The 24,437-nt window shown below is 36.3% G+C and overlaps 1 protein-coding gene across 10 annotated transcripts in view; it reads right to left on the bottom strand.

The window, feature by feature from the left end:
- Positions 1–14,415: 14,415 nt before the first annotated feature.
- LOC131165792 (VIN3-like protein 2) overlaps positions 14,416–24,437 on the bottom strand; it is a 35,917-nt gene continuing 25,895 nt past the window's right edge. For all 10 annotated transcript variants that reach the window (XM_058123856.1, XM_058123863.1, XM_058123865.1 and 7 more), the window contains 2 exons: positions 16,369–16,688; positions 14,416–15,920 (listed from right to left, as the gene is read on the bottom strand). In XM_058123856.1, coding sequence (XP_057979839.1) covers positions 14,734–15,920; positions 16,369–16,688 — 1,507 coding nt within the window. In that variant the 3' untranslated portion in view covers positions 14,416–14,733. The remainder of the gene's footprint in view (positions 15,921–16,368; positions 16,689–24,437) is intronic.

Here is a 24,437-nt window from a genome sequence, read left to right as displayed (position 1 = left end):
GCCTGGTATCCTCCATGAGCTGCCTGATGTCCTCCCTGGTATCCTCCATGAGCTGGGACCTGATCTTGCTGACCGGGGCATTCACGTACCACGTGATCGGGTCTTCCACACATTTGACATACCGGGTAAGTCGGTGTACCTTGATTCCCATGAGGTCCTATCAACTGCCTCTAATCTCCCCTATCACGACCTCCTCTCCATGGACCTCTACTGGAGCTAGCCTGAAAACCCTAAGGCGCAAGTCTCTTCCTATGACTCTGAGCTGCTACACCCCTCTGTATACACTCTCAATGATCGCAGCTCTATCTACAACCTTTGTGAATGTCTGAGCCCTGAAACCAATCACCTAGTCAAACAAGTTCTGTCTTAGTCCCTCTTCAAACTTCCTTACCTTTTTCTCTTCATCAGGTGTCATATGTGGAGCAAAATGCGACAACTTGATAAACAAAGTTGTGTACTGGGATACGGTCATCTACCCCTGCACCAGATGCATAAACTCTGCTGTCTTCGCACTCCAAATGATAGCAGGGAAATATCGCTCGAAGAACAACTCCTTGAATCAGTCCCACGCCACTGGAACTGGAACCGGCCTCTGCTCCTCTATCAGACACGCTGATCTCCACCAACGCTCCGCCTCCCTTGTCAACTTAAATGCTGCAAATAATACCTTCTGCTCATCCGTACATGGAAGCACAACCAACGTCACTTCAATGCCCTGAACCCAATTCTCAGCTACAATCGGGTCATCTCCTCCAGTGAAGGATGGGGGCTTCATCTGCATAAACTGCTCAATCGAACAGCCACGCTCCCCAGAGCTCCTGGCCATCTTAGCCATCACCTGCTGAGCAACGCTACGTAATACATCATCTGTATCTCCTCCACCTACGCTAGAAAGTTCTGGCCTATCCTCCCCAGCATTCGTGCCACTGCTTCCTAGGTCCATCCTGAAAATAAGAAACACACTTAAGTACCTCATTTCCTACACTAACCTATCTTATACAAATTAAAATTAATTACCTTCCCTAACCTTAGCTCAATATCCAGTTCTGTCACCTAAACACACGACCCGACAATAGTTTACTATGGTTTTCCTAAATTTGTCACCCCAGGAAAAACACAGAAACCACCATGGAAATCCTGTATCTAGACAACCGAACAAACCTCAAATCCTTTCCTATACTTTGGTATTACTTCCGCTGCACTCTAAAGTTTATAGAACTTAGTAACCTAGGCTTTGATACCAAATTGTAACGACCTGCTATTTTATTGAGGTTTTTTTTTTTTAATACTATAACATTTAAAATGCTTTGATACCATACTGGATTAAATCCAATCATCTACCTAAGCAGCGAGAAGCAGAAATCAAAAAAACATAACCATATGTAATTATATACAATACTAGAGTGTTAAAATGTTTCCCAAAATATACATATATAATTGTTCCCTAGAAATGTCCTCAACTGGCTAGGGTTATACAAAAATACTCCCAAAAATACTCACTCTAATATCAGGGCAGTACCGAGACCCCTTTATCTGCGAGCCTGATCTGTTCGCCTACCTAGATCACCTGAAAAATGTTAAAATAATTGGGATAAGCCAACGCTCAGTAAGACGAAGTATGCTATTGCTAGTGTGTGGCAAATGAGTTACAATATTATGAAAATTTGTTTCTATAAAATCATGTATAACTGAATCTGTAAATACAGTACAAGTAATAGAAACCACCAACATTTCCATGTTGCTTAACATATCAGTATTTTAGGGTACTATTTAAAATACTTCTAATGTACATAAGTATATTCTCTGTCTCTGTAAATCTATGTATACATAATAATAACTGAAAACTTCCCCGTGGATAACTGTGTGTCATGATTTAACCCATCATGACAGGGTTGTACGGCCCGTAGGTGGGATCTACCCTGGTTGGCTGACCTAGGTAAACTACTATACTCCCTCGGTCTGATCTGCCCTCCTCAACCCATATCTGATGGGGAGCCTGTCCACGTCAGGGCACTATACGATCGACCTACTACCACGTATTATCTGAATAGGTGGTTGCACTCTGTAAACTGTATGTAGCTATGGTACCGTGCTCTGTAACTGTATGGTCCAACAAGTTCTGAAACTATATAATATATTTCTATATACCACTTGTTGTTTTACCATGATTCTGTAATAACTTTATTAACCACGAATAAACTGTAACTGTATCATCTGTATTTCTGAACTGAACTGTAATCTGTAAGTTATGGTACTGAAAACTGTATGATCATAATACTGAAAACTGTATAATCATGGTACTGAAAACTGTATAATCATGGTACTATAAACTGTATAATCATGGTACTGAAAACTGTATATTCATGGTATTCTGTAATTACTATAAAACAAAACCACTCGCGGTATATTCTATAAATCATATCCTGAAAATACTGTAAAACATGTTTCTTTACTATACCCATATCCTCAAGCCACACAAAAGTTTTAAACATATTATACATAAATAATAAATTGTATAAATTACTATCGTGAATAATCATCTGATAAAAACGTATAATTTATACTGAATCATAGTAAAATTGCCTAGCATAACATATTTCCCTTACCTGTTTCCTGCTAAAAATCCCCCACTATAACGGATCCAACACCCTTAGGGTTCTCCACTCAACACCCTAAAAACCATAAATTCCAGAACAAAACATTATTATTTCTACGTCTATTACATTTCTTACAACTGCTGGAAACTCGAATTCCGAATAAAAAACCTTGTCCTGGATTTGGGATGAATTCCAACTTCGTCCCACTGACGATCCGCTTCGACAGACTTGAAGAGAACTCTGCCAAGAACGTCGTGGTGGCCTCTGATGGGGCCGAAATCGAAGGAAGAAGAGGGAGGAGCCGTAGGAGAGAGAGAGAGAGAGAGAGAGAGAGAGAGAGAGAGAGAGAGAGAGAGAGGAGAGGGTTTGCGGCCGAATTTTTGCGATTAAAATCAGTTTAGGGCTATTTATACTCTGAGATTCGTCGACGAGCCACGTCATCTCATCGAAGAGTCCTTTAATAATTTTGTCGATGAACTTCCTCCCTCGTCGACGAATTTCAGTCTGTCCCAAAAACCCTTCTCGGTATCTTCTCGTCGACGAACCCTTGTATTCGTCGATGAAGCCTAGAAATTTCTTGAATTTATTATTACCTCCAAAGTGCAATGTCGTCGACAAAGTCTACTGCCTCCTTCAATTCTTGTTTTCATTTTTCTCCCTTTTTTATTATTAAATACTATTATTGTTCCAGTCGTTACAAGCTCAGATTCGGCATAAGATTTATGCGGATGTTCGCCGCCGTGAGTTGGAATTCGAGGTGGGGGGTAAGGTATTTTTTAGGATTGCTCCGATGAAAGGGGTGATGAGATTCGGAAAGAAGGGCAAGCTGAGCCCAAGGTATATCGGACCATTCGAGGTTCTTGAATGAGTGGGTCCGGTAGCCTATAGGATTGCACTACTCCCAGCGCTCTCGAGGATCCATGATGTGTTTCACGTATCCATGTTGATGAGGTACGTGTCGGATCCTTCGAGTTCAAAAGCTATGTACCAAGGATATACCATTAGCGAAAGTATTGTGGCAGAATCACGAGGTTGAGGTAGCTTCTTGGGAATTGGAAGCGGAGATACGCCGAAAGTATCCACAATTGTTCTTTATTGTGGTTTTTATAGTAGAATCAGTGAGTATATGTGTATTATCTTACTATAGTATTGGGAAAGGTGGTTAGTCGTGGGGAGTGTGTTATTGTGAACTCTTGAGATGATTTATGTATGTAACCACAGTATTCCTCCGCCATAAGTGAGGGTGTGTATGTATTGTGACAGGACTATGTTGTAAGTGGCCGCCAATTCTTTCTAGAGTCGAGAGAATGTTTGGTGGGTGAATGAGTTCGTGAACGAGAGGTTACATATTTCGAGGACGAAATTTTTGTAAGGAGGGGAGGTTGTAAGAACCCAAATTGTGATATATGAAATAAATAAATAAATAAATAAGAGAAGGGTAAAACGGTAAATTAAGCAGGCTTCGTCGACGAAACCAAAGTTCATCGATGAAGGCCTTTCTGTTGTTCGGCGACGAAATGCAGAGGCTTATCGACAAGGAGAAGCCGAGAGGTTTTGGGAAATCTGGAAATCTCAGGCTCGTCGACGAGGCCACTACTTCGTCGATGAACTATTTACATTGACTCGTCGACGAAGACATTGCCTCATCGACGAGGTTGGCCAAGTCAAAGGTGCTATAAATATCCATTTGGGTTGCTTCTTAGCTAAGTAAGTTAGTTTCTCTCCCTCTCTCTCTAGGAACTCGAACCCCACTTTCTCTCTCTAGATTTTTTCGTCATGCGTTGTTAGAATCAATGATCCAACGTTACTACGAGGATCAAGGAAGGATTGTCTTCAAGATTTGTGGAACAGATCTTTGTTTCAAGCGTTTTTGGGTTTTGACCCAAAAATCAAGGTAAGGCTCGATTTTCATTTCCATTTTGATAGTTCTGTAGGGAATGGAATTGTAAGGATGTTTTGTACTGTGATTTATAGGTTTTGGGAACTCGATTCGCTGTTTAGGAGCCATAGAGTTCGGGTTTTGGATTTTAGGTAAAGGTAAGGGGATTCTGTTTATATCGATTATTTTCGAAATCGAATTCGGTAGAACTGTGGTTCACGGTCTTGTGTGTGTTTTGACTACTCATTTTAGGAAATATGATGGGTGGAAATTACTTTGATTTTCATGTTACAATTTTGGGAAAAGGGGGCATTGGGTTGCATCTCAGGTTTCGTTGGAAAACCGTGGATATATTGTGATATATATTGTGTTATGGAGATGGTCATGCCTTGATTTGTTTAAACTATATTTTTGGAAAATCATGATTTTTAGATTACTGAATTGGTGTGGAATGAATTGTTATATGAACATGCATGAGTTGTGTTTTGATGAAATGAGATAGGAATGGTGTCCCGAATTGTTCCAGGTTTTGATGTCCGGCTTTTTCCAAAGAGTGCGCAATACCACTAGATCGGCTGATTTTTACCGAAGGGAGTGAAAACACCATATCTGCACTGGTTCAACGTTGTGGGCTTATCACATTAGGGTGATAAGCCATTTCCTCTGCATGCATTTTCATTTTAATAATTATACAAACGCCCACGCACACACTATATAAATAGACACACACATATATACATATCGTAATCATATTCATATATATCAAAACTAATTATTGTGCATACTCCCATAAATAAATTAATTATCAAAATAAAACAAGTTAGAATGAATGAATTAAAGAAAAGACAAGATAGGAGACTTATATGCAGTATTGACGAGGAGTAGTAAGGAAGAACAGGAGCGCAACTGGGTTGACTCAAGTGATAAGGGCAAGTTATGAAATTGGTGACCTCAAGATCACGTGTTCAATTCCCCCTTGAGAGTTTAGCCCGGTGAATTACCAGGGATGTGTCAATGGACAGATAACTTTCATCCCCAGATTTGGTGTTGTATCATAGTATTTAAAGTGGCGTGATAATGGCTGAAATCTTGGAATTACACGTTTTAAACATATTATACATAGATAATAAACTGTATAAATTACTATCGTGAATAATCATCTGATAAAAACGTATAATTTATACTGAATCATAATAAAATTGCCTAGCATAGCATATTTCCCTTACCAGTTTCCTGCTAAAAATCCCCCACTATAATGGGTCCAACACCCGCAGGGTTCTCCACTCAACACCCTGAAAATCATAAATCTCAGAACAAAACATTACTATTTTTATGTCTATTACATTTCTTACAACTGTTGGACACTCGAATTCCGAATAAAAGACCTTGCCCTGGATTTGGGATGAATTCCAACTTCGTCCCACCGACGATCTGCTCCAGCAGACTTGAAGAAAACTCTGCCAGGAACGTCGTGGTGGCCTCTGACGAGGCTGAAATCGAAGGAAGAAGAGGGAGGAGCCATATGTGAGAGAGAGAGAGAGAGAGAGAGAGAGGGTTTGCGGCCGAATTTCTGCGATTAAAATCAGTTTAGGGCTATTTATACTGCGGGATTCATTGACGAGCCACGTCATCTCATCGACGAATCCTTCAATAATTTCATCGACGAACTTCCTCCCTCGACGAATTTCATTCTGTTCCAAAAACCCTTCTTGGTATCTTCTCATGGACAAACCCCTGTATTCGTCGATGAGGCCTGGAAATTTCTTAAATTTATTATTACCTCCAAAGTGCGATGTTGTCGACGAAGTCTATTGCCTCCTTCGGTTCCTGTTTCCATTTTCCTACCTTTTTATTATTAAAATACTATTATTCTTTAGGTTGTTACAGGCTTAGAGTCGGCAGATGAGCTACGCGGATGTTCGCCGCTGTGAGTTACAATTCGAGGTAGGGGGTAAGGTATTTCTGAGGATCGCTCTGATGAAAGGGGTGATGAGATTCAGAAAAAAAAAAAAAAAAAAAAAAAAAAAAGGGCAAACTGAGCCCAAGGTATATCGGACCATTCGAGGTTCTTGAATGAGTGGGTCCGGTAGCCTATATGATTGCACTACTCCCAGTGCTCTCGAAGATCCATGATGTGTTTCATGTATCCATGTTGAGGAGGTACGTGTCGGATCCTTCGCATGTTATTAGTTATGACAACTTGGAAATTGGGGATATTTTAGCGTACGAGGAAGTACCCGTTTAGATTCTAGACTGTAAAGTTCAGAAGCTACGTACCAAGGATATACCATTAGCGAAGGTATTATGGCAGAATCATGAGGTTGAGGAAGTTTCTAAGGAATTGGAAGGGGAGATACGCCGAAAGTATCCACAGTTGTTCTGAGTTGTGGTTTTGATAGTAGAATCAGTGAGTATATGTGTATTATCTTACTATAGTACTGGGATAGGTGGTTAGTCGTGGGGAGTGTGTTATTGTGAACTTTTGAGATGGTTTATGTATGTAACCACAATATTCCTCCACCATAAGTGAGGGTGTGTATGTATTGTGATGGGACTATGTTGTAAGTGGCCGCCGATTCTTTCTAGAGTCGAGAGAATGTTTGATGGTGTGAATAAGTTCGTGAATGAGAGGTTACAGATTTCGAGGACGAAATTTTTGTAAGTAGAGGAGGTTGTAAGAACCCAAATCGTGATATATGAAATAAATAAATAAGAGAAGGGTAAAATGGTAAATTAAGCAGGCTTCGTTGGTGAAACTAAAGTTCGTTGATGAAGGCCCTTCTGTTGTTCGGCGACGAAATGCAGAGGCTCGTCGACGAGGAGAAGCCGAGAGGTTTCGGGAAATCTAGAAATCTCAGACTCGTCGACGAGGCCATCACTTCGTCGACAAACTATCTACATTGACTAATCGATGAAGACGCCTCCTCGTCGACGAGGTTGGCCGAGTCAAAGGTGCTATAAATATCCATTTGGATTGCTTCTTATCTAAGTAAGTTAGTTTCTCTCCTTCTCTCTCTAGGAACTCAAACCCCACTCTCTCTCTCTCTCTAAATTTTTTCACCGTACGTTGTTAGAATCAATAATCCGACGTTACTACAAGGATCGGGGAAGGATTCTCTTCAAGATTTGTGGAACAGATCTTTGTTTCAAGCATTTTTAGGTTTTGACTCAAAATCAAGGTAAGGCTCAGTTTTCATTTCCATTTTGGTAGTTCTGTAGGGAATGGAATTGTAAGGATGTTTTGTACTGTGATTTATAGGTTTTGGGAACTCGGTTCATTATTTAGGAGCCGTAGAGTTCAGGTTTTGGATTTTAGGTAAAGGTAAGGGGATTCTGCTTATATCGGTTATTTTTGAAATCGAATTTGGTAGAACTGTGGTTCACGGTCTTATGTTTGTTTTGACTACTTATTTGAGGAAATATGATGGGTGGAAATTATGGGATTTTCATGTTATAATTTTGGGAAAAGGGGGCATTGGGTTGCATCTCAGGTTTCGTTGGAAAACCATGGATATATTGTGATATTGTGTTATGGAGATGGTCATGTCTTGATTTGTTTAAATTGTATTTTTAGAAAATCATGATTTTTAGATTACTGAATCGGTGTGGAATGAATTGTTATATGAACATGCATGAGTTGTGTTTTGATGAAATGAGATAGGAACGATGTTCCGAATTGTTCTAGGTTTTGATGTCCGGCTTTTTCCGAAAAGTGCGCAATGCCACTAGATCGGCTGGTTTTTTTCCGAAGGGTGTGAAAACACCATATCTGCACCGGTTCAACGTTGTGGGCTTATGCTATGGCAGGTTACCGGGGGCACCAACTTTTTCCGAAGGGTGTGAAATACCACCAGACAGTCCGGCTTAGGCCGAAAGGTGCGACAACACCAGATTGTATTGCTTTGTATCGTTGGTATACTGGAACTGTATTAAACTGTGTATGTTTTATGTCATGATAACACTCATATGCCACACACCGATATAACCTGATTCTTCCTTACTGAGAGTTGTCTCACCCTTATCGTACGTACATTTTTTCAGGTCCTTCGAGTAACCGGAACTAGCGTCCTTGTGTTGGGAGCGTAGTGGTAGGTGTACTGCAGGAAGTACTTGTGTAAGTACTAGGAGTGTATAGGGTTGTCATTTTGGGTATTTGCGGGCACCTTTGATTGTGTTTGTATTATGGAGCTTAGACTTGATTTTTTTTGTATAATTTTTGAAATGTTAAAGGAAGTCATCTGTCATAGTTAAAATTTAAACCCAGAATACTTTTATTAAACCCTTTAACTTGCCAGTCGTCTGTCCATAAACAGACAGTCATCTGTCAGGTGCACTGCTTATCAGAAACTCACTTTTTATTTTAAACACTTTCCTTCCTTTAAGACCTTTTTTACTTTAATTTCAAAAACATGTTTTAAGCTCTTTAATACAAAGTGTTTCTTAGTTTCTTTTGATTTTATAAGAGCTTCACATATCTAAATGACATTTGGTTTTGAAGTACTTACAACAGTTCTTCTAATTATGGTCTTCTTAAATCCTTCAGCCTCCTTCAGCCTTTTGAGGTTCACTTTTGACTTTGGGTTTGCTTGCCCTTAAGCTTCTTCATTTGTTATTCATTGCCTTCAATATTCTGAGGTGCTTTCACTAGATTAACATTGAGCTTCAACTTATCAACCTTGAGAGTTCTTTTACCTAAAACGCATCACTTAACATCATATGTTAAAGCATCCTTCATTTTGTTATCATCAAAACAGGATTGAAAAGTCCAGTTAAGTCAACAAATTGTTATATGAACATGCATGAGTTGTGTTTTGATGAAATGAGATAGGAACGATGTTCCGAATTGTTCTAGGTTTTGATGTCCGGCTTTTGCCGAAAAGTGCGCAATACCACTAGATCGGCTGGTTTTTTCTGAAGGGTGTGAAAACACCATATCTGCACTGGTTCAACATTGTGGGCTTATGCTATGCTAGGTTACCGGGGGCACCAACTTTTTTTGAAGGGTGTGAAATACCACCAGACAGTCCAGCTTAGGCCGAAGGGTGCAACGACACCAGATTGTATTGCTTTGTATCGTTGGTATACTGGAACTGTATTGAACTGTGTATGTTTTATGTCATGATAACACTCATATGCCACACTCCGATATAACCTGATTCTTCCTTACTGAGAGTTGTCTCACCCTTATCGTACGTACATTTTTTCAGGTCCTTCGAGTAACCGGAACTAGCTTCCTTGTGTTGGGAGCGTAGTGGTAGGTGTACTGCAGGAAGTACTTGTGTAAGTACTAGGAGTGTATAGGGTTGTCATTTGGGGTATTTGCGGGCACCTTTGATTGTGTTTGTATTATGGAGCTTAGACTTTTTTTCTTATAGACTCTGGTATGGTACAAGGTATGTATAGAAAGAACAATTTTCGCTGCGTATATGTCATGTGTGTGAATGTATATAGGGTGTACGGGAACCCCACGGGGTCGAGCCATCATTCATTATTTATCATTGGTGTTTCTTATAACACAAGGACAGGTTAGGTTACTAATTCACCTCTGAGTCCCATTACCAGGTTCGGGGCGTGAAAAATATACCCTTACTTGACACGATTCACACTCGAGCCATAGTTGTAGAATGAAGAATCAAATGGTGTACAATGAGTGCTCCTTAATTAAGCGAATAAGTACAATAAGAATGTCACACTAATGCACTCTCAAAAAATTCTGAATGAAGCTCAAGAAGTATCTAGAAGGTGAGCACTTGAAAGATAAACAAGGAATTTGCAAAGTGCTTGAAAAGATTTTTCAAATAAGGATAAAAAACTTTGTATGTGTGTAATAGATGTAAATTTTTTTCCTTCTCTTACAAAAACAAGTTAAAAACCTTATATTTGTAGGCAAGATGGTCTAGTAGCCGTTTTATGACCATTGGATTTTGAAAATAATTAATTATTTTGAAAAATAGCCGTTTTATGGCTGTTACGGTGCTTTTGTTGTGATTTTAGGTCAACCGGATTGCTAGTTTGGTCACCCGAGTTTCTAGGTAATTTCAGCCACAAATACCCTTTAGTATTTCAAGCATAACTTTTGTTAGAGAACTCCAAATTGGATGAACTTAGTATTAAAAGAAAATTAAGAAAAACTATCACAACTTTTGTATTGAACATTTTTTAAGATGAGACGTTGTTGATCGAGAATATTGCTCATCAATGCGGCGGCCTAAAAAAGAAAGGGATTTGGAGGATCTAGTTTTGGGGTTTTTCACTCCAAAAATGATTTTGACACTTTGAAATAATTTTTGAACATTTATAAAATGATTTTCAATGATATATAGAATGCCTAGGGTCCAACTAAGGTTACTATGAGTTTCTTCACATAATTAATGATAGTGTACTCACATAGGTCTTATTTGCAAAGTACATGAAATAAAATCTTTAAATTCTTCAAGCTTGGACTTCATGAGCTCCATAAATATCGCCATAGTCTTCAAGCTCGATTTTAATATGCTCCACGTTTATAGACAAATAACATCTATAGGCTATAAGATTTTTGTAGGTTTTTTAAAATCTTGAAATAAAAAATAAAAATATCTTTCACATTTAAACCATCGTTTATTTTCTACATATTTAATACAAATTTCAAAAAACTAAATAATAAGTTGAAATTTTAATATTTTTTTGAAAAATTTAAAATAAAATATAAAAATATTTCTCAGCTAAATGGGTCCTAAAACTTTATGAAGATACTATTCCCACACTTATTTGACGAGATAAAGAAGGGTCCAGTATAAGAGATATCTTATAGCCTATAGAAGTTTAAACAGGATTTAAAATCTTCAATGGCAAAGATGCACGAAGCAAATAGAGAATTCAGACTCTCAGACACCCAATTGATGGCGTTAAAAATCTCCTATCATTATCTAGGGAAAATTTCCAGCATCAATTGAGAACTTTACCATAAAAATCCCAAAGCCAAGCTCTATCTCCTGCTGAGTTATAAGCATACACAGAAGCGACCCAAGAGCAAGGGGAAATTTGCCAGCTACACCTTCACGCTTATGAACTGGAATGACACTGCATAACTACAACATTAATAGATTTAGGATTGTATCCAGTCCTAATTCTTCGTTAAAAATGACCACTCCAGATGTTTTTTATTAAATCAAACGGGAAACCCTCCTTCTACTTGAGGGGATCATTAAGCTCCTTTATGTTTCAGTGCACAAATTCATTGACTTAAGGAGTTTTTAAATTGATTGGCGTTTCCCGTGGGACTCGCTCCCTTCTCCTTCTTTCTTAACCTTTTTTTCTTGAGGGGAAATGCATAGCATTCTAGTTTAACTGCATGTTTGGTACGTATTAATGGAATGGAATCGCGCCAAATATTTCAAACCCCGTGAAGGGCTCTGCAATACTAACTAAAGCACTCTTATTTAATTAGTCAATCAAAGATTACTGCAGTTTATAAGTTGAGATGTAATCTCAAGAATGGGGGGCGTGAATTGGATATTTAAAAATTTAAGCTAACACTTAACAATTTTAACCACAATTTAAGCAAGTGATCTAAATATGCAAATGTTATCAATATTCACAATAAGTATGTATGAATGTAAATGTGCTCAAATTAAAGAGTTAAGGGAAGAGAGAACAAAACCGTGTTTTTACAAGGTTAGACTATCCTTACCTATGTCCTTGCCTCAAGTAACCCACTTGAGGATTCCAGTAAACACTCCTTCGATAGGTGGAGAAACCTCTCTCCTTTAGTAGGCGGAGATGTCTCTTTTCTTCAGTAAGCGGAGATGCCTTAACAATCCCTCCTTCAGTAGGTAAAGCTGTCTCTCTCCTTTAATAGGCGGAGATGCCTCTCTCCTTCATTTAGGTGGAGATGCCTTTACAATCCCTCCTTCACTAGGTGGAGATGTCTCTCTCCTTCAATAGGTGGAGATGCCTTTACAAAGTGGATTCAATAAAGATTAATGTACAATGAAAGCTCCTAAATTGAGCGGACAAGTACAATGAAAAATACCACACCAATACACTCTCAAATGATTATGAATGAAACTTAAGGAGTAACTAGAAGGTGAGCACTTGAAAGATGAACAAAGAATTTGCAAAGTGCTTGAAAATGTTTTTCAACAAAGATCAAAAGCTTGGATTCATGTAAGAGTGATACCAATAATAATACAAATCAAATCCAATCAATATCAATCCCTTTCCATGTCGTAGAATAAGTTTAGAAACTTGTATTTATTGGCAAGATAATGAACTAGTCGTTTTGTGGCTGTTGGATCTTTAAAAAATAATTTATCATTTTCAAAACTAGTCATTTTCTAGCCATTGCTAGTTGAATCCTGTAGACTCGGTCAACCGAATGGGGATTCGGTCGCCCGAATTCCCTAGAGATAGGAATTATGAAAGTCAGTAGTGACTCGGTCTCCTGACCTCTGATGTTCAGTCACCAGAACCTCCTGGAACATGAATTGTGCACATCCAGTGGCAATACGGTCGACGGAATACCCTACTTCAGTCGCCTGAGCTTTCTAAAACCTCAAGACCTTTGGTTTTTCATTCCAAAAATGATCTTAACGCTTTGAAATAATTTTTGCACATTTTATAAAATGATTTTCAATGAAATATAGACTTTCTAGGGTCTAACTAAGGTCACTTATGAGCTTATTCACATAATCAATGATAGTGTGCTCACATAGGTCCTATTTGCAAAATACATGAAATAAATTCTTTAAATTCTTCAAGCTTGGACTTTATGAGCTCCATAAATATCGCCATAGTCTTCAAGTTCGGTTTTAATATGTTCCATGTTTATAACCAAATAACATCGTCTTGTGTACTTCATGACTTTCCAATTTGCATCTTTTATTGTGTTTGATACCTTAATCCCTGTAAACATACTCAGTAGAACAATTAGATGCATTGATTTGTCATTTTCAAAACGGGATGAAAATTAGAAAAGCCAACACTATGTGAGGACACTATCCTTGATTATGTGAAGAAGCTCATAAGTGACCTTAGTTAGACCTGCTGAATTTTTCTAACTTAATTTATTAAATTAATTTTATTTTCTTAATTATTTTATTACAATTCAATAAAAATGACAATGATATCATTCCATCAAGGGTAATTTTTAAAACTAAAATATAACTATTTTAACATAATTATCAATAAGTAATTTTTTTTTCATGAAATTAAATTTAATGAGAATTTTTTAATAATTTTCAAAAACTCAAAAAGTAAAATGCTATATTCAAAAAATTTAGGAAAATTGCCAATTTTTCATTTTTTTACAATTAAGTAAAAGATTTGTCAAATAAAAAATAAATAAATTAAATATTTTTTAAAATATTTGTTAGCTCTCTGATCAGTCATCTCCCATGTGCCTACGTTAGTTAAACTATAATTTCTTAACTAATAATTTATTGGTATACACTATAGTGAATATTGGAGTCACAAAATTTTTCATTAATAAGACGGATTGAGCTCATATCCACAGAAATCTCAATTTTGAATTAAAAACATTTCCACAGAAATCTCAATTTTTAATTTAAAACATTCTCTTGCTCCTCCAATCTGCAGACAAGTTTCCTCCAAGATTCCACTGGGGCCTTGAACTGCATTATGAATTTGCAACACATTATAAAGCTCTATGGGAATGGGGGAGTGGGGGGATTCTCATTGATATCTCCGAGTTGCTCATGAAAACGATGTGCTCTTATAATTGATGATAGAAGTGCACTTTCGTGGTGTGCGCAGCAGTGCCACTCAATTTGTTACGCACACCAATACATGCATTTGCTAATTTCCAGGCTTCAAATGACAAAGTCCGCAGTTGATGAGATCAAACACCGGGCAGTTGGGAGTCGAGACTTGAAAAACTGCAATGCAAATCGGATCCTGTGTTGAAATTAAATTTTACTGAAATCAGAGAAGGGAGACTTTGGACCAAATCATACGCAAACCATGTATATTGCTTGGTTGGTTAGCCCAGCTGAAATTCATAAATTGGTGAACATGAAACACATATCCAAGGAATATGAATGAAAAGAAAATCCTCCTATAGAAGGAAATGCAATAGTCTTTACATAATAATAAGTAAACTGGTGAATGCTAATAATAAATATCAATGATAATGAATCTAAATGAAGAATGTGGCAACATTTTTTGGGGTCCAAAAAATTGCTGATGCACAAACCCTTTTTTGGGTTCGGCAATCAAAAATCAGTCAATCCAACACCAGGACCCATCATGAAACCTTCAATGCCATAGCTTCATGCAGAACCCAGCTGGTACAGCAGATAAGCGCTTGCTTGAAATACTGTCGGAGAATGTGTCAAACAGCTGCCCCGCAAGTGATGCTGGATCGTCAATAAAAGTATCAACAAACACCTTCACTATCCTAACCTCCTGGGGGGTTGCTCTCAAACTGTACCATGTGAGGAACTTCTGCCTGAAGTTCTTTTCAATGTGTCCCTCACACTCCAACCATCTAATTATCTTCACACAGTACTCAAAATCCCTGTCCGAATTATCATTTCTGGCATGCTCATCCTGCCTCTCCCCGCCTCTCTTCTTTGATGAGCTGCCAGCTTGGGGCTCCCCTCCCATATCCACATCCTTGCCAGTGCCACTGGGCTTGGGTCTCCCATTCCTTCCTACTCCATCCTTGAAAATATCCAACTTGCAGGGTGTGACAGGTAAACCAGCTTCCGAGCTAGCAACATATGGAACACATTCCAAACCTGTAAAAGCTGGACTACTTGACCTATTGTCAATGCTCGTCTCCTCAACGACTTGGACCTCTTGTGACTGCAGCTTCTCAAATTTTAGGACACCAGAACTAGGCGCAGAGACAACCATCCCCGCGCCACGCTCTTCGCACAGCACAGAAACAGAATCGGCTTGGGCGCCTTCTTGGTCCACATTGGTGTACTTGATAGTGTCATTAGATATATTAGCAGAAACAATTTTATCAGCATTTTCGCAATAATTAAAATAATTGTCTTCTCGGGTTTCATTCCGATCATTGTAGGGAGTAACATTATTAGTTTCATCTTCAACTGAAGAAGGATTAGACATGCTGCTACAGTTGGTTGCTGGACTCTGACTCCTTTCTACTATTGAACTCTTCTGGACTTCCCCCCCTGCACCTATTGTCGAGCACCTAGCTTCACACATACCTGACTCTCTTTTTCCATTAAAGGAAATAACTTTAAAAATGTACTCTGTAGCTGGACTTAGACCTGAGACCACAAACCTTGCATTTGGTGAACGCAAAGTACAAGTCTGTCCAGCAGGATAGTCCATTTCACGAGCCTTACGATGCCATAAGTTATAAACAACAATATCTTCAGATGATGGATCTTCAGAACCCAAAACCACGGTAACAGATGTTGCACTGACACCATCAAATCTAATTGTGCTTGGAGCCAACAAAATGGTACCTGAAAATAATCAAGGGGACACAACAAAAGCAAGGATAATACATTTCATGATCCTATGCATCAAGCAATTTACAGAAAAAAGAAATGTTGTACAAATGGATTTTTGAGAACAGTTTTATCTGTTTTTTAGATTGGCAGGAAAGTGAAGAGCAGCAAATTCAAGAAGGATTTGTGATAAATAGACTAGGTGCAATATGACACAGTCATCACCAACAATCTCATGGACTTGAGACTAGTGTTGCGTTGTGCATTGCGTGACAAATAGACTTGTAACCAGTAAATTGGAAAGTTCAAAAAATGAAAAAATTAAAGACTAAAGTTACATTTTTAGGTTGCCTGCACATACTTTTATACAGGATTTTTTCATTTAAAATTCATTAGTTTTGGTTTACTATAATGGAGAAAATAGGATAGTTTTGGTGTTGCTGTTCAAAGAAATTAGGATTACCTTGGGTCATAGGATTGGGAAACGCATACGGAACCGCGCTGGAAAGCATCACATCCAGAGACCCCACGGCCAAAGCACAGAGTTTTTGAACCTCTGGTCCTGAGGAGAGCCTGTTGACAATTCCTCTACCCATCTTCAAAGGTAAACCACTCAAGGGGCCCACTTCTAATTCAAGCTTATTCACTGCTTCATCCACAATATCATAAAGCTTTTGGTACTTCTTAGTTCCATTAAGAAGCTTTTGGCTTAATGAGACACGATAACATAGTATGTCCACCCGTCTGGTATCCTTTGCCACCACAAGTTGTTTTTTCCAGCATCTGAATACATTAATGGTATCAAGCATTCAAATTTGCCTCTGTTATAAAGAAACAATGAAGGCAACCATGATTGCAGAACAGTGTCTTTTAAGATTAAGCATTGAACTGAAAATTGTGTGCTCAAGTATCAACACTGCATGTGCAGCTTTCATAGAACCCTTGCGCAGCAAGCAATATTCAGTCATGTAACAACTAACAAGAAAGTGTTATCATAACTTGATGATCTTGAAAAACATTCCATCCAAAAAAAAAAAATTGTTGTCACCAGAGAGAGAGAGAGAACATTCTTGCGCTGACAACTAGTGAGACCTAAACTCGAAAGTAAAAAGGGCCAGTGTGAAGAGGTGAAAAGAGGGCTGGATCACTAGTTACTGAAGCAATGCAAGTATAGATAAAATAATCTTACTAGTCATTTGGTTCAAGGGATCGTTGAGAATTCCAGGGAACATAAGTTGGGAATCCTTCATGCCTCCATTTAATTCATTCCAGGAATCCACATGGCAAGCATTTGAGGATTCCTGCAAACTTACTCTGCCAGAATATATTCCCATCTTATTTCATTTTTTATTAATCTGGATTCCCATGGGAAGGGCATTCTATTTCCAGGCTTAGAGTTCCCAAGCATGTGATTTCCTGAACTAAATGCCTAGTAAACATCCCTTAAAGGAATTATAGATCTAAGGCACAGAAAATGTTTCAAAAAGGCCCTGGTGCTGAACTTGCAATGCAAAATCCTGAGACCCAACCCTCAAATTTCAACATTTTTGCATGGAATGTCCTTAAAGACTCAATCATATGCACTAGTGCTTGAAATCCAGGGATAAGTCCATGGCACCAAACAGTGCCCCCTTAGGACGACTGAATTTCTCAAGCAACAAAGATACAGAATCACATCTGCTTATTTCAAAATCCAAATTTTTCGAAAACCAGTAAATAGCCTCTCCCTATCCATGTTATAAGTAGCGGAGTGACTGTGCCCTTATGTTAGGGATCTTCTCTGCTACTGCCACATAAGCAAACCCATTAACAGAGCTGCTAGGGACACAAAAATTCTATTTTTTTTTCCCCTCTAGTTTTTCTTCTCATTCTCATTTTCCCTTCCCTACGCATATCCCTATTAGCTAATGTGTACAGAAGGGGAAGGAAGATGATGATGAGAGTGATAATGATATATGATTCTTTATTTTTTGCAACATTTACAATAAATGCTTTAATTGACAATTTGATATTAAGGATTCTCTGTTCAATAAATTTCATTTTATTTTTTTTAAATTAGTGGTATTTACACCATGCAATTTTCAATGTAAAATACAATTACTGTGAAGGATGTCTTGCAGCACCATACCTAAAGGGCACATCACTAATTCAAAAGAAACTTCAACAAGTAACCACTGACCATCAAAATTTAACATCACAGTTACAATGCTGTACCCATTCCACAAGCATTCATATACATATTTACAATTACATATTGGATCCAATTTCTGTCAAAAATGATTAGGCACAAAGCTCTTAAGAGGATGTATCATGCAATTCCCATTTACAAAATTGAAATATATGTATTCCAATTCTAAATTACACAACCAAAGAAAAATTCAATCTCTCTCTTCAACATGGCCCCAAAATTCCGTGAAATTGTTGACTACTTTGCTTTTCACCACCCTCAAAATCAAAATGGCTGTTAATTTCCATCTTACAAATTTACATCAAAGTTCCCATGAGTCATCCAAAATTTATGGAAATCTCAAAATTTTAGAAAATTTTGTTGAATATTTGACCATGCAACAAATTTTCTTGAAATTGAAATTTGAGACTCAAACCTAAAATTGAAATTTCTCTTTCAATAAATCTTCTATTTTATTGAAAATAAAGATAATTACAAGAAGGAAGAAGAATGTGAAGTCTTGAGAAATTTTATGCAAAATTGAACTTACATATCAACCACAACATTTTATTTGACCTTTTCTCTCTAAAATAGTTAGATTTCCATAATACTAATAGATTGCCGATTTAGTTTCATTTATATTAATTTAATGTATTTAATATTGACTGTGCTTAATATAATTATTGTATTACAAATATTGCACCTTATACACCATGTCCTTGATGTATTTATACTCAACATTTTAGTTCTAAATCTTGCATTATAATGTCTATTAACAATTTCTAAAGCTTCATTAAAAAAATTCTATGCCTTACAACTAATTCCATAATTGAAATTGAAGTTGACATTGATGTTGGAATTTTCATAAAAAATTCTGTTTTTTGGAGCCTCAAAATTTGTCAAAATTGAAATTTAAAACCTTGCATATAAATATGCTTTTAAAAATTACAAAAAAACTGGTCAACATAATGCATTCAAACATTTTAACCAACTGAATATAAGAGGTGGAATTTATGAGCAACCTGATCATACATAGAGCATAATTATATTGGCATGTGTCAATTTTTCATTGCACTTTGATATATTTGACCATAAATTTATCATGCAATTTTTTCTTATACGAAAAAGGAATATATTTTGAGAAGAAAAAAGAATTACAAACTAAAGGAGAGCCATAAGTCCTCACAAAAAATGAAGGGAAAATATTTTTTTTTTTAAATAAAGAGAAGGCAAATCAAGAAATTAACACATACAAATAAAGCCCCTTCTTAAACCCTTGCCATCATAGTTGATAAAAGACTTTAAATTAGCTAACTCACACCAACCCTTTCTCCCTTGGTTTTAACACAATCCAAATGGACGGTTTTCCCTCAAGGATCATCCAACTATGCCATCTTGTCCAACAATTGTTCAGCTGCAATATCCTCCATAACCTTTCCACCCCCACTCCCTTTCCAAAAAAAAGGTAGAAATATGGGTAGGCAAAATACCATGCTTAACTCATCTTGTTTTTCACTTTTGTTTTATCAGGATAAAAGCTGAAAGAGCCTTTTTTTTGGTTGGAGTGATAGAAGAAGAAAAACACAAATAATATTCAAATGAAAAACGGAGAGGATGCTCTCTCACAGAAGGGATACATGCAGTCACTCTCCATAAAAACATGAGCAGTGTTCAGATCTTTTTATGCTAGCCCATGCACTGATGGATAGATACATCATGCTCCTCATCTTAGGAAGTGCCATACTTAGGAAGTGCCAAGCTGGTGGAGGAGAATCTGAGTCAACACATGCTCTCCGGTGAAAGGGGTTTGTATGAGTGGGCAGCATATATCCTTTTTCTGGTGGAAAATATAGGTTTCATGGTTTGTTGTTAGCTAATTCAGAGGACAGGAAGTTCACTTAGAATGGCGGTAAAAGAAAGGCTAAGAAGGGTCAAACAGAATTGACAGGTTTGCAATGCTCTATTAACCATGATGGAAAGGGTCTGAAAAGGGGCTTTCATTGGTAGTGTTTGTTAGATCTTTGGGTTGGTGGGCAATTATGCTTTGGGGTTGTTTTTGTTTTTGTGTTTTGTATTTTGTGTTTTCTTTTTAAAGGACCCCTTGCCCTCTTTTGCTTGTATTCTCTTCCTTTTTTTATATATTGAGGTTAATAGACAAATGGCCAACTTAACCATGCTTTCCCTCTTAATTTTCTCAAAAAACATGGGAAGGATTAAATATGAGTATCATCTTGGAAGAACACATCAGACCATTACAAAACTACTGAATTTCTCCCATCCACTTCCAGATAGATAGGCACAACAATAACAGAGATGATACACAAACGAAGAAAGTACACAATCTTATGAATACAGCAATCTCCCCCAGAAACTGTCCCCCCCCACTCAAAACACACATGTTTCTACTTCATTAATCTGATCCAAGAAAGAGACTCCATAAAGGATTAGAAATCTTCAGATCAAGAGGTAAAGGTATGCAACGAGTACAAATTAAAGATGAGATATTATTTAACCTAATGTAAAGAGTTACCTCAAAAGGCAAGTTAAATAAAGATTTAATGACTGATCACTATATTGTAGTGTGCAGGAATACTCCAAATCATAACAATCATAGGCACTCAACAAATACAAATGTGAAATTACACAACTAAATACCAGTCCTTGAACTAGCATAAAACATGGAGAAGATGCATATAATCTAAGTATTTGCTAAGAAAAAACAGAAGTTCAGTTTTTAGTATTATATATATCTTTTATATTATATCAACTTTTTAACAAAATATTACACATGCAAAAAATATTTGGAATATCAAATGAAACACACATGAAATTATATTGAAAAATGATGTCCATAAAACCTTCTCCATAACCAGCAAGCAATAAAAATAATGTGCAATGAGTTTTCTTTCCCCCCTTTTTGTGAATGAACTTTTTGTTGAATTCAAATGGGGGAAATTTCTTATTTACATACATTTAAAATCTTAAGTAAATGGAAAGAATAAAAATAACATTTATTTTCATGATTTTGCATGTAAATGTGCCCCTAACTATACTCGAAATACAATATGAGCAATTGATTATGCTGGGAAGAGGAAAATGGAGGCATGCCTTTTTCCATTTGGCATGTGGTCAGAGGCACACATTTGGCTGTCTAGCATGCCCCTCGTGTAATTCGCCTAATGCACCTAAGTACGTACACCTTGCAGTTAAGTGCGCCTCAAGAACGCTTTTAATGACTGTATATACCTTTCATTTTCAAAAGAAAACCTCAATAGATTTCTCATCAATAACTCGTTCTACCCCTTCTTTGTAAGTCCTCTAATTCCCACATGACTATTGACACAAAGCCTTGAAAGCTTTCTTATTGCTAGCCACTACAATAAAATGGTCAAATGTGTAACAACTACAAATATAACACATGCTCCTAAGTCTTCTACTTCCTGAGTACAACCCTTGGTTCCTTAGATTTGTTTGGTACCACTTATTGATTAGTGAATCAGAAAAGAGTTAGGTAATGTCAGAAAATAAATATTGATTGAACCAATAATATTCTCACAACAGTTTCATAATTGTAATAGTAGTAATAAATTAATAAAACACATATTATATATGCTGTAATATAATATATTATCATCTAAGCATAAGTATAGTCATAATAGTGTGTTATTATAATATTCTAAACATATATAATATAATAATGTACAATAGTATAATGTTATTCTAATGTATAAATATAATAGCATAGAACATATTATGATAAAACGGTTATAATATAATCTAATAACATCTTGTAAGAAAACAGTTCTAATGTAATTTAATATTATACAATTATAAAAATGTAATCATAATATTGCTTCCTATTTTTAATATTATAATTTCAATTATTTTAAATTTCATAATAGTGTATGATACTACTATATTACATGATAAACTATATTATTATATCATTTATGAATATAATATTTTAAATTTCAACTCCTTCCCAATCTTGAATTTGAATTTTGAATTTAGATTGAAGAATTCTTGCAATCCCTTGTTGATTCAATATTCTTCGATTGATTTTTCATTAGCAGCATCAAAGTTCTGGCTGAAGGGGGCTTAACTACAGTATTTTCAGTCAGTTTTCATTACCTTTTAGTTTCAGCCACTGGTGAGATCTTCTACTCTCTTGTAATTTCTTTTCTTATTATTATTCCAATAATTGGTTAGTAAATTTTGTGTTTATGATTTGTAGGTTTAATATATGTACTTTTGTGTTTTCCATTTGCAAATATTAGAGTACAATTTTTTTCAAAAAGTAATATTGCAAGGTTTTTTACTTATTTTAACCTAGCTTGGATTCACACCCAAAATTGTATGCTTCCGATTTTTTAAATGGATTGCGTTGTTTCTACAGGTTGTAAGGTGAGTGTGATTCAGAAATGTGTTCTATGTAATAAGTTTGCATTTATGAATTAAAAAAAAAAAAAATCAAATGTTTACTTTGTCACCCATGCTAAAGAATAACCAACCCGCAATGAATAGAGAGGGTATAGTAATGCTATGAATGACCCAATATCGAATACTGGTAATAATGTCAGCAAAAGAACGTTCTCCTGTGCTTCTAGACATGCTGAGCTCCACATATTCTTGTACAGTCAAAGGGGATCGATGCCGTAAAAGATGATTTCAGTAAATTGACTGAAGAAATTAGGATTAGATTAGCAACTTAGAATATAAGGATACTAACAAGCAAAAGTATGGAAATTGTGGAAATAATGTAAAGATAATTAATCTAATCTGCCATCAAGAGACGAAATGGCTAGGGGGAAAACTAGAGAAATTGAAAGATCAGGATTTAAACTTCGGTACACTAGAAAAGAGAAACATAAAAATGGGGTAGGGATTATTATAAACAAATGCATAAAAAATAATGTAGTAAATGTTAAAAGAATAGGGGATAGGATCATTAAAATCAAGACAGCTCTAGGCCTGGAGATAGTAAATGTCATTAGTGTGTATGCTCCCCAAATAAGCTTAGCAGAAAATACTAAAATACAATTTTGGGAAGATATAGATAGTACTTTAAAAGGGATACTAACGTCTACAAAGGCATTCATAGGAGCTGATTTAAATGGACACATTGGAAATGATAATATAGGCTATGAGAGGATACATGGAGGGTATGGATACGGAGATAAAAATGAGGCTAATGATACAATCTTAGATTTTGTCATGTCTTACAATTTGGTTATATTGAATACTTGCTTTATAAAAAGAGAAGAACACTTAACAACTTTCAAAAATGGGCTTAGTAAAATCAAATAGATTTCTTCTTAACTAGGAAGAGGGATCATCTATCTTGCAAGGATTGTAAAGTTATCCTAGGTAAAAGTTTGACTACAAAACGTAGAGTCCTTGTATTAGATATACAAACTAAAAAATGGAAGAGAAAGAGTAACATAAATCAACATAATAGGACAAGGTGGTGGAGCTTGAAGGGAGATAATGTAGTAAAATTCAAAGATAAAATGATCAAAGGGTATGATTGGACAGTAGGGGATAAGGTAGATGCAAATATTCTTTGGAATAAAATGGTTAACTCTATCGTAAAGATTGCAAAAGGGATTTTAGGTGAATCCAAAGATAGATACTCGGGTAGTAAAGAAAGTTGGCAGTGGGATCAACAATTTTAAAAAAAAAATCATTAAGACAAAAAATAAATTGGTGTAAAATATGGCAAAAATGTATAAATATAGAAAAAAAAATCTTGAAAAAATATAAAGAGTTAAGGAAAAATGCACAAAAGGCTATTAGTGAAGCTAAACATATAGCTTATGATACTTTATATACTAAACTAGATACAAAAGGAGGAAAAAACATTTATAAACTTGATAGAACTAGAGAAAGAAAATGCGAAGATTTAAGTGATACAAAATGTATGAAGGACGAGGATGATAATGTCATAACTAGAGAAGATATAAAAAAGAAGTGGCGAAGATACATTGATAAGTTGTTCAATGAAAACCAAAATGAAAGATTGGACTTGGAAGTGACAAATGAGGAAAAGACTAAAAATAAGAGATTTATTTGCAAAATTAGCGTTTTTGAAGTTAAGATGACGTTAAAAAAGATGAAAATTAGAAATCTATAGGACCATATAAAATACCAAATGAAGTTTGCAAATGTTTAGGAGATAAAAAAATATTTGGGTAGCTAATCTATTCAACATCCTTATAAAAACCAAGGAAATTCCAAAGGAATGGAGGAAAAGTACGTTAATAAATTTATACAAAAACAAAGGTGATATTCAAAATTGTAATAATTATCGTGGAATTAAGATTATGAGTCATACGACGAAATTATGGGAAAGGGTAATTGAATAT

This window comes from Malania oleifera, chromosome 10 (assembly GCF_029873635.1).
Source record: "Malania oleifera isolate guangnan ecotype guangnan chromosome 10, ASM2987363v1, whole genome shotgun sequence".
Taxonomy (NCBI): Eukaryota; Viridiplantae; Streptophyta; class Magnoliopsida; order Santalales; family Ximeniaceae; genus Malania; species Malania oleifera.
The sequence above is the reverse complement of the archived record's forward strand: the minus strand, read 5'-3'. Positions and strand labels throughout refer to the sequence as shown.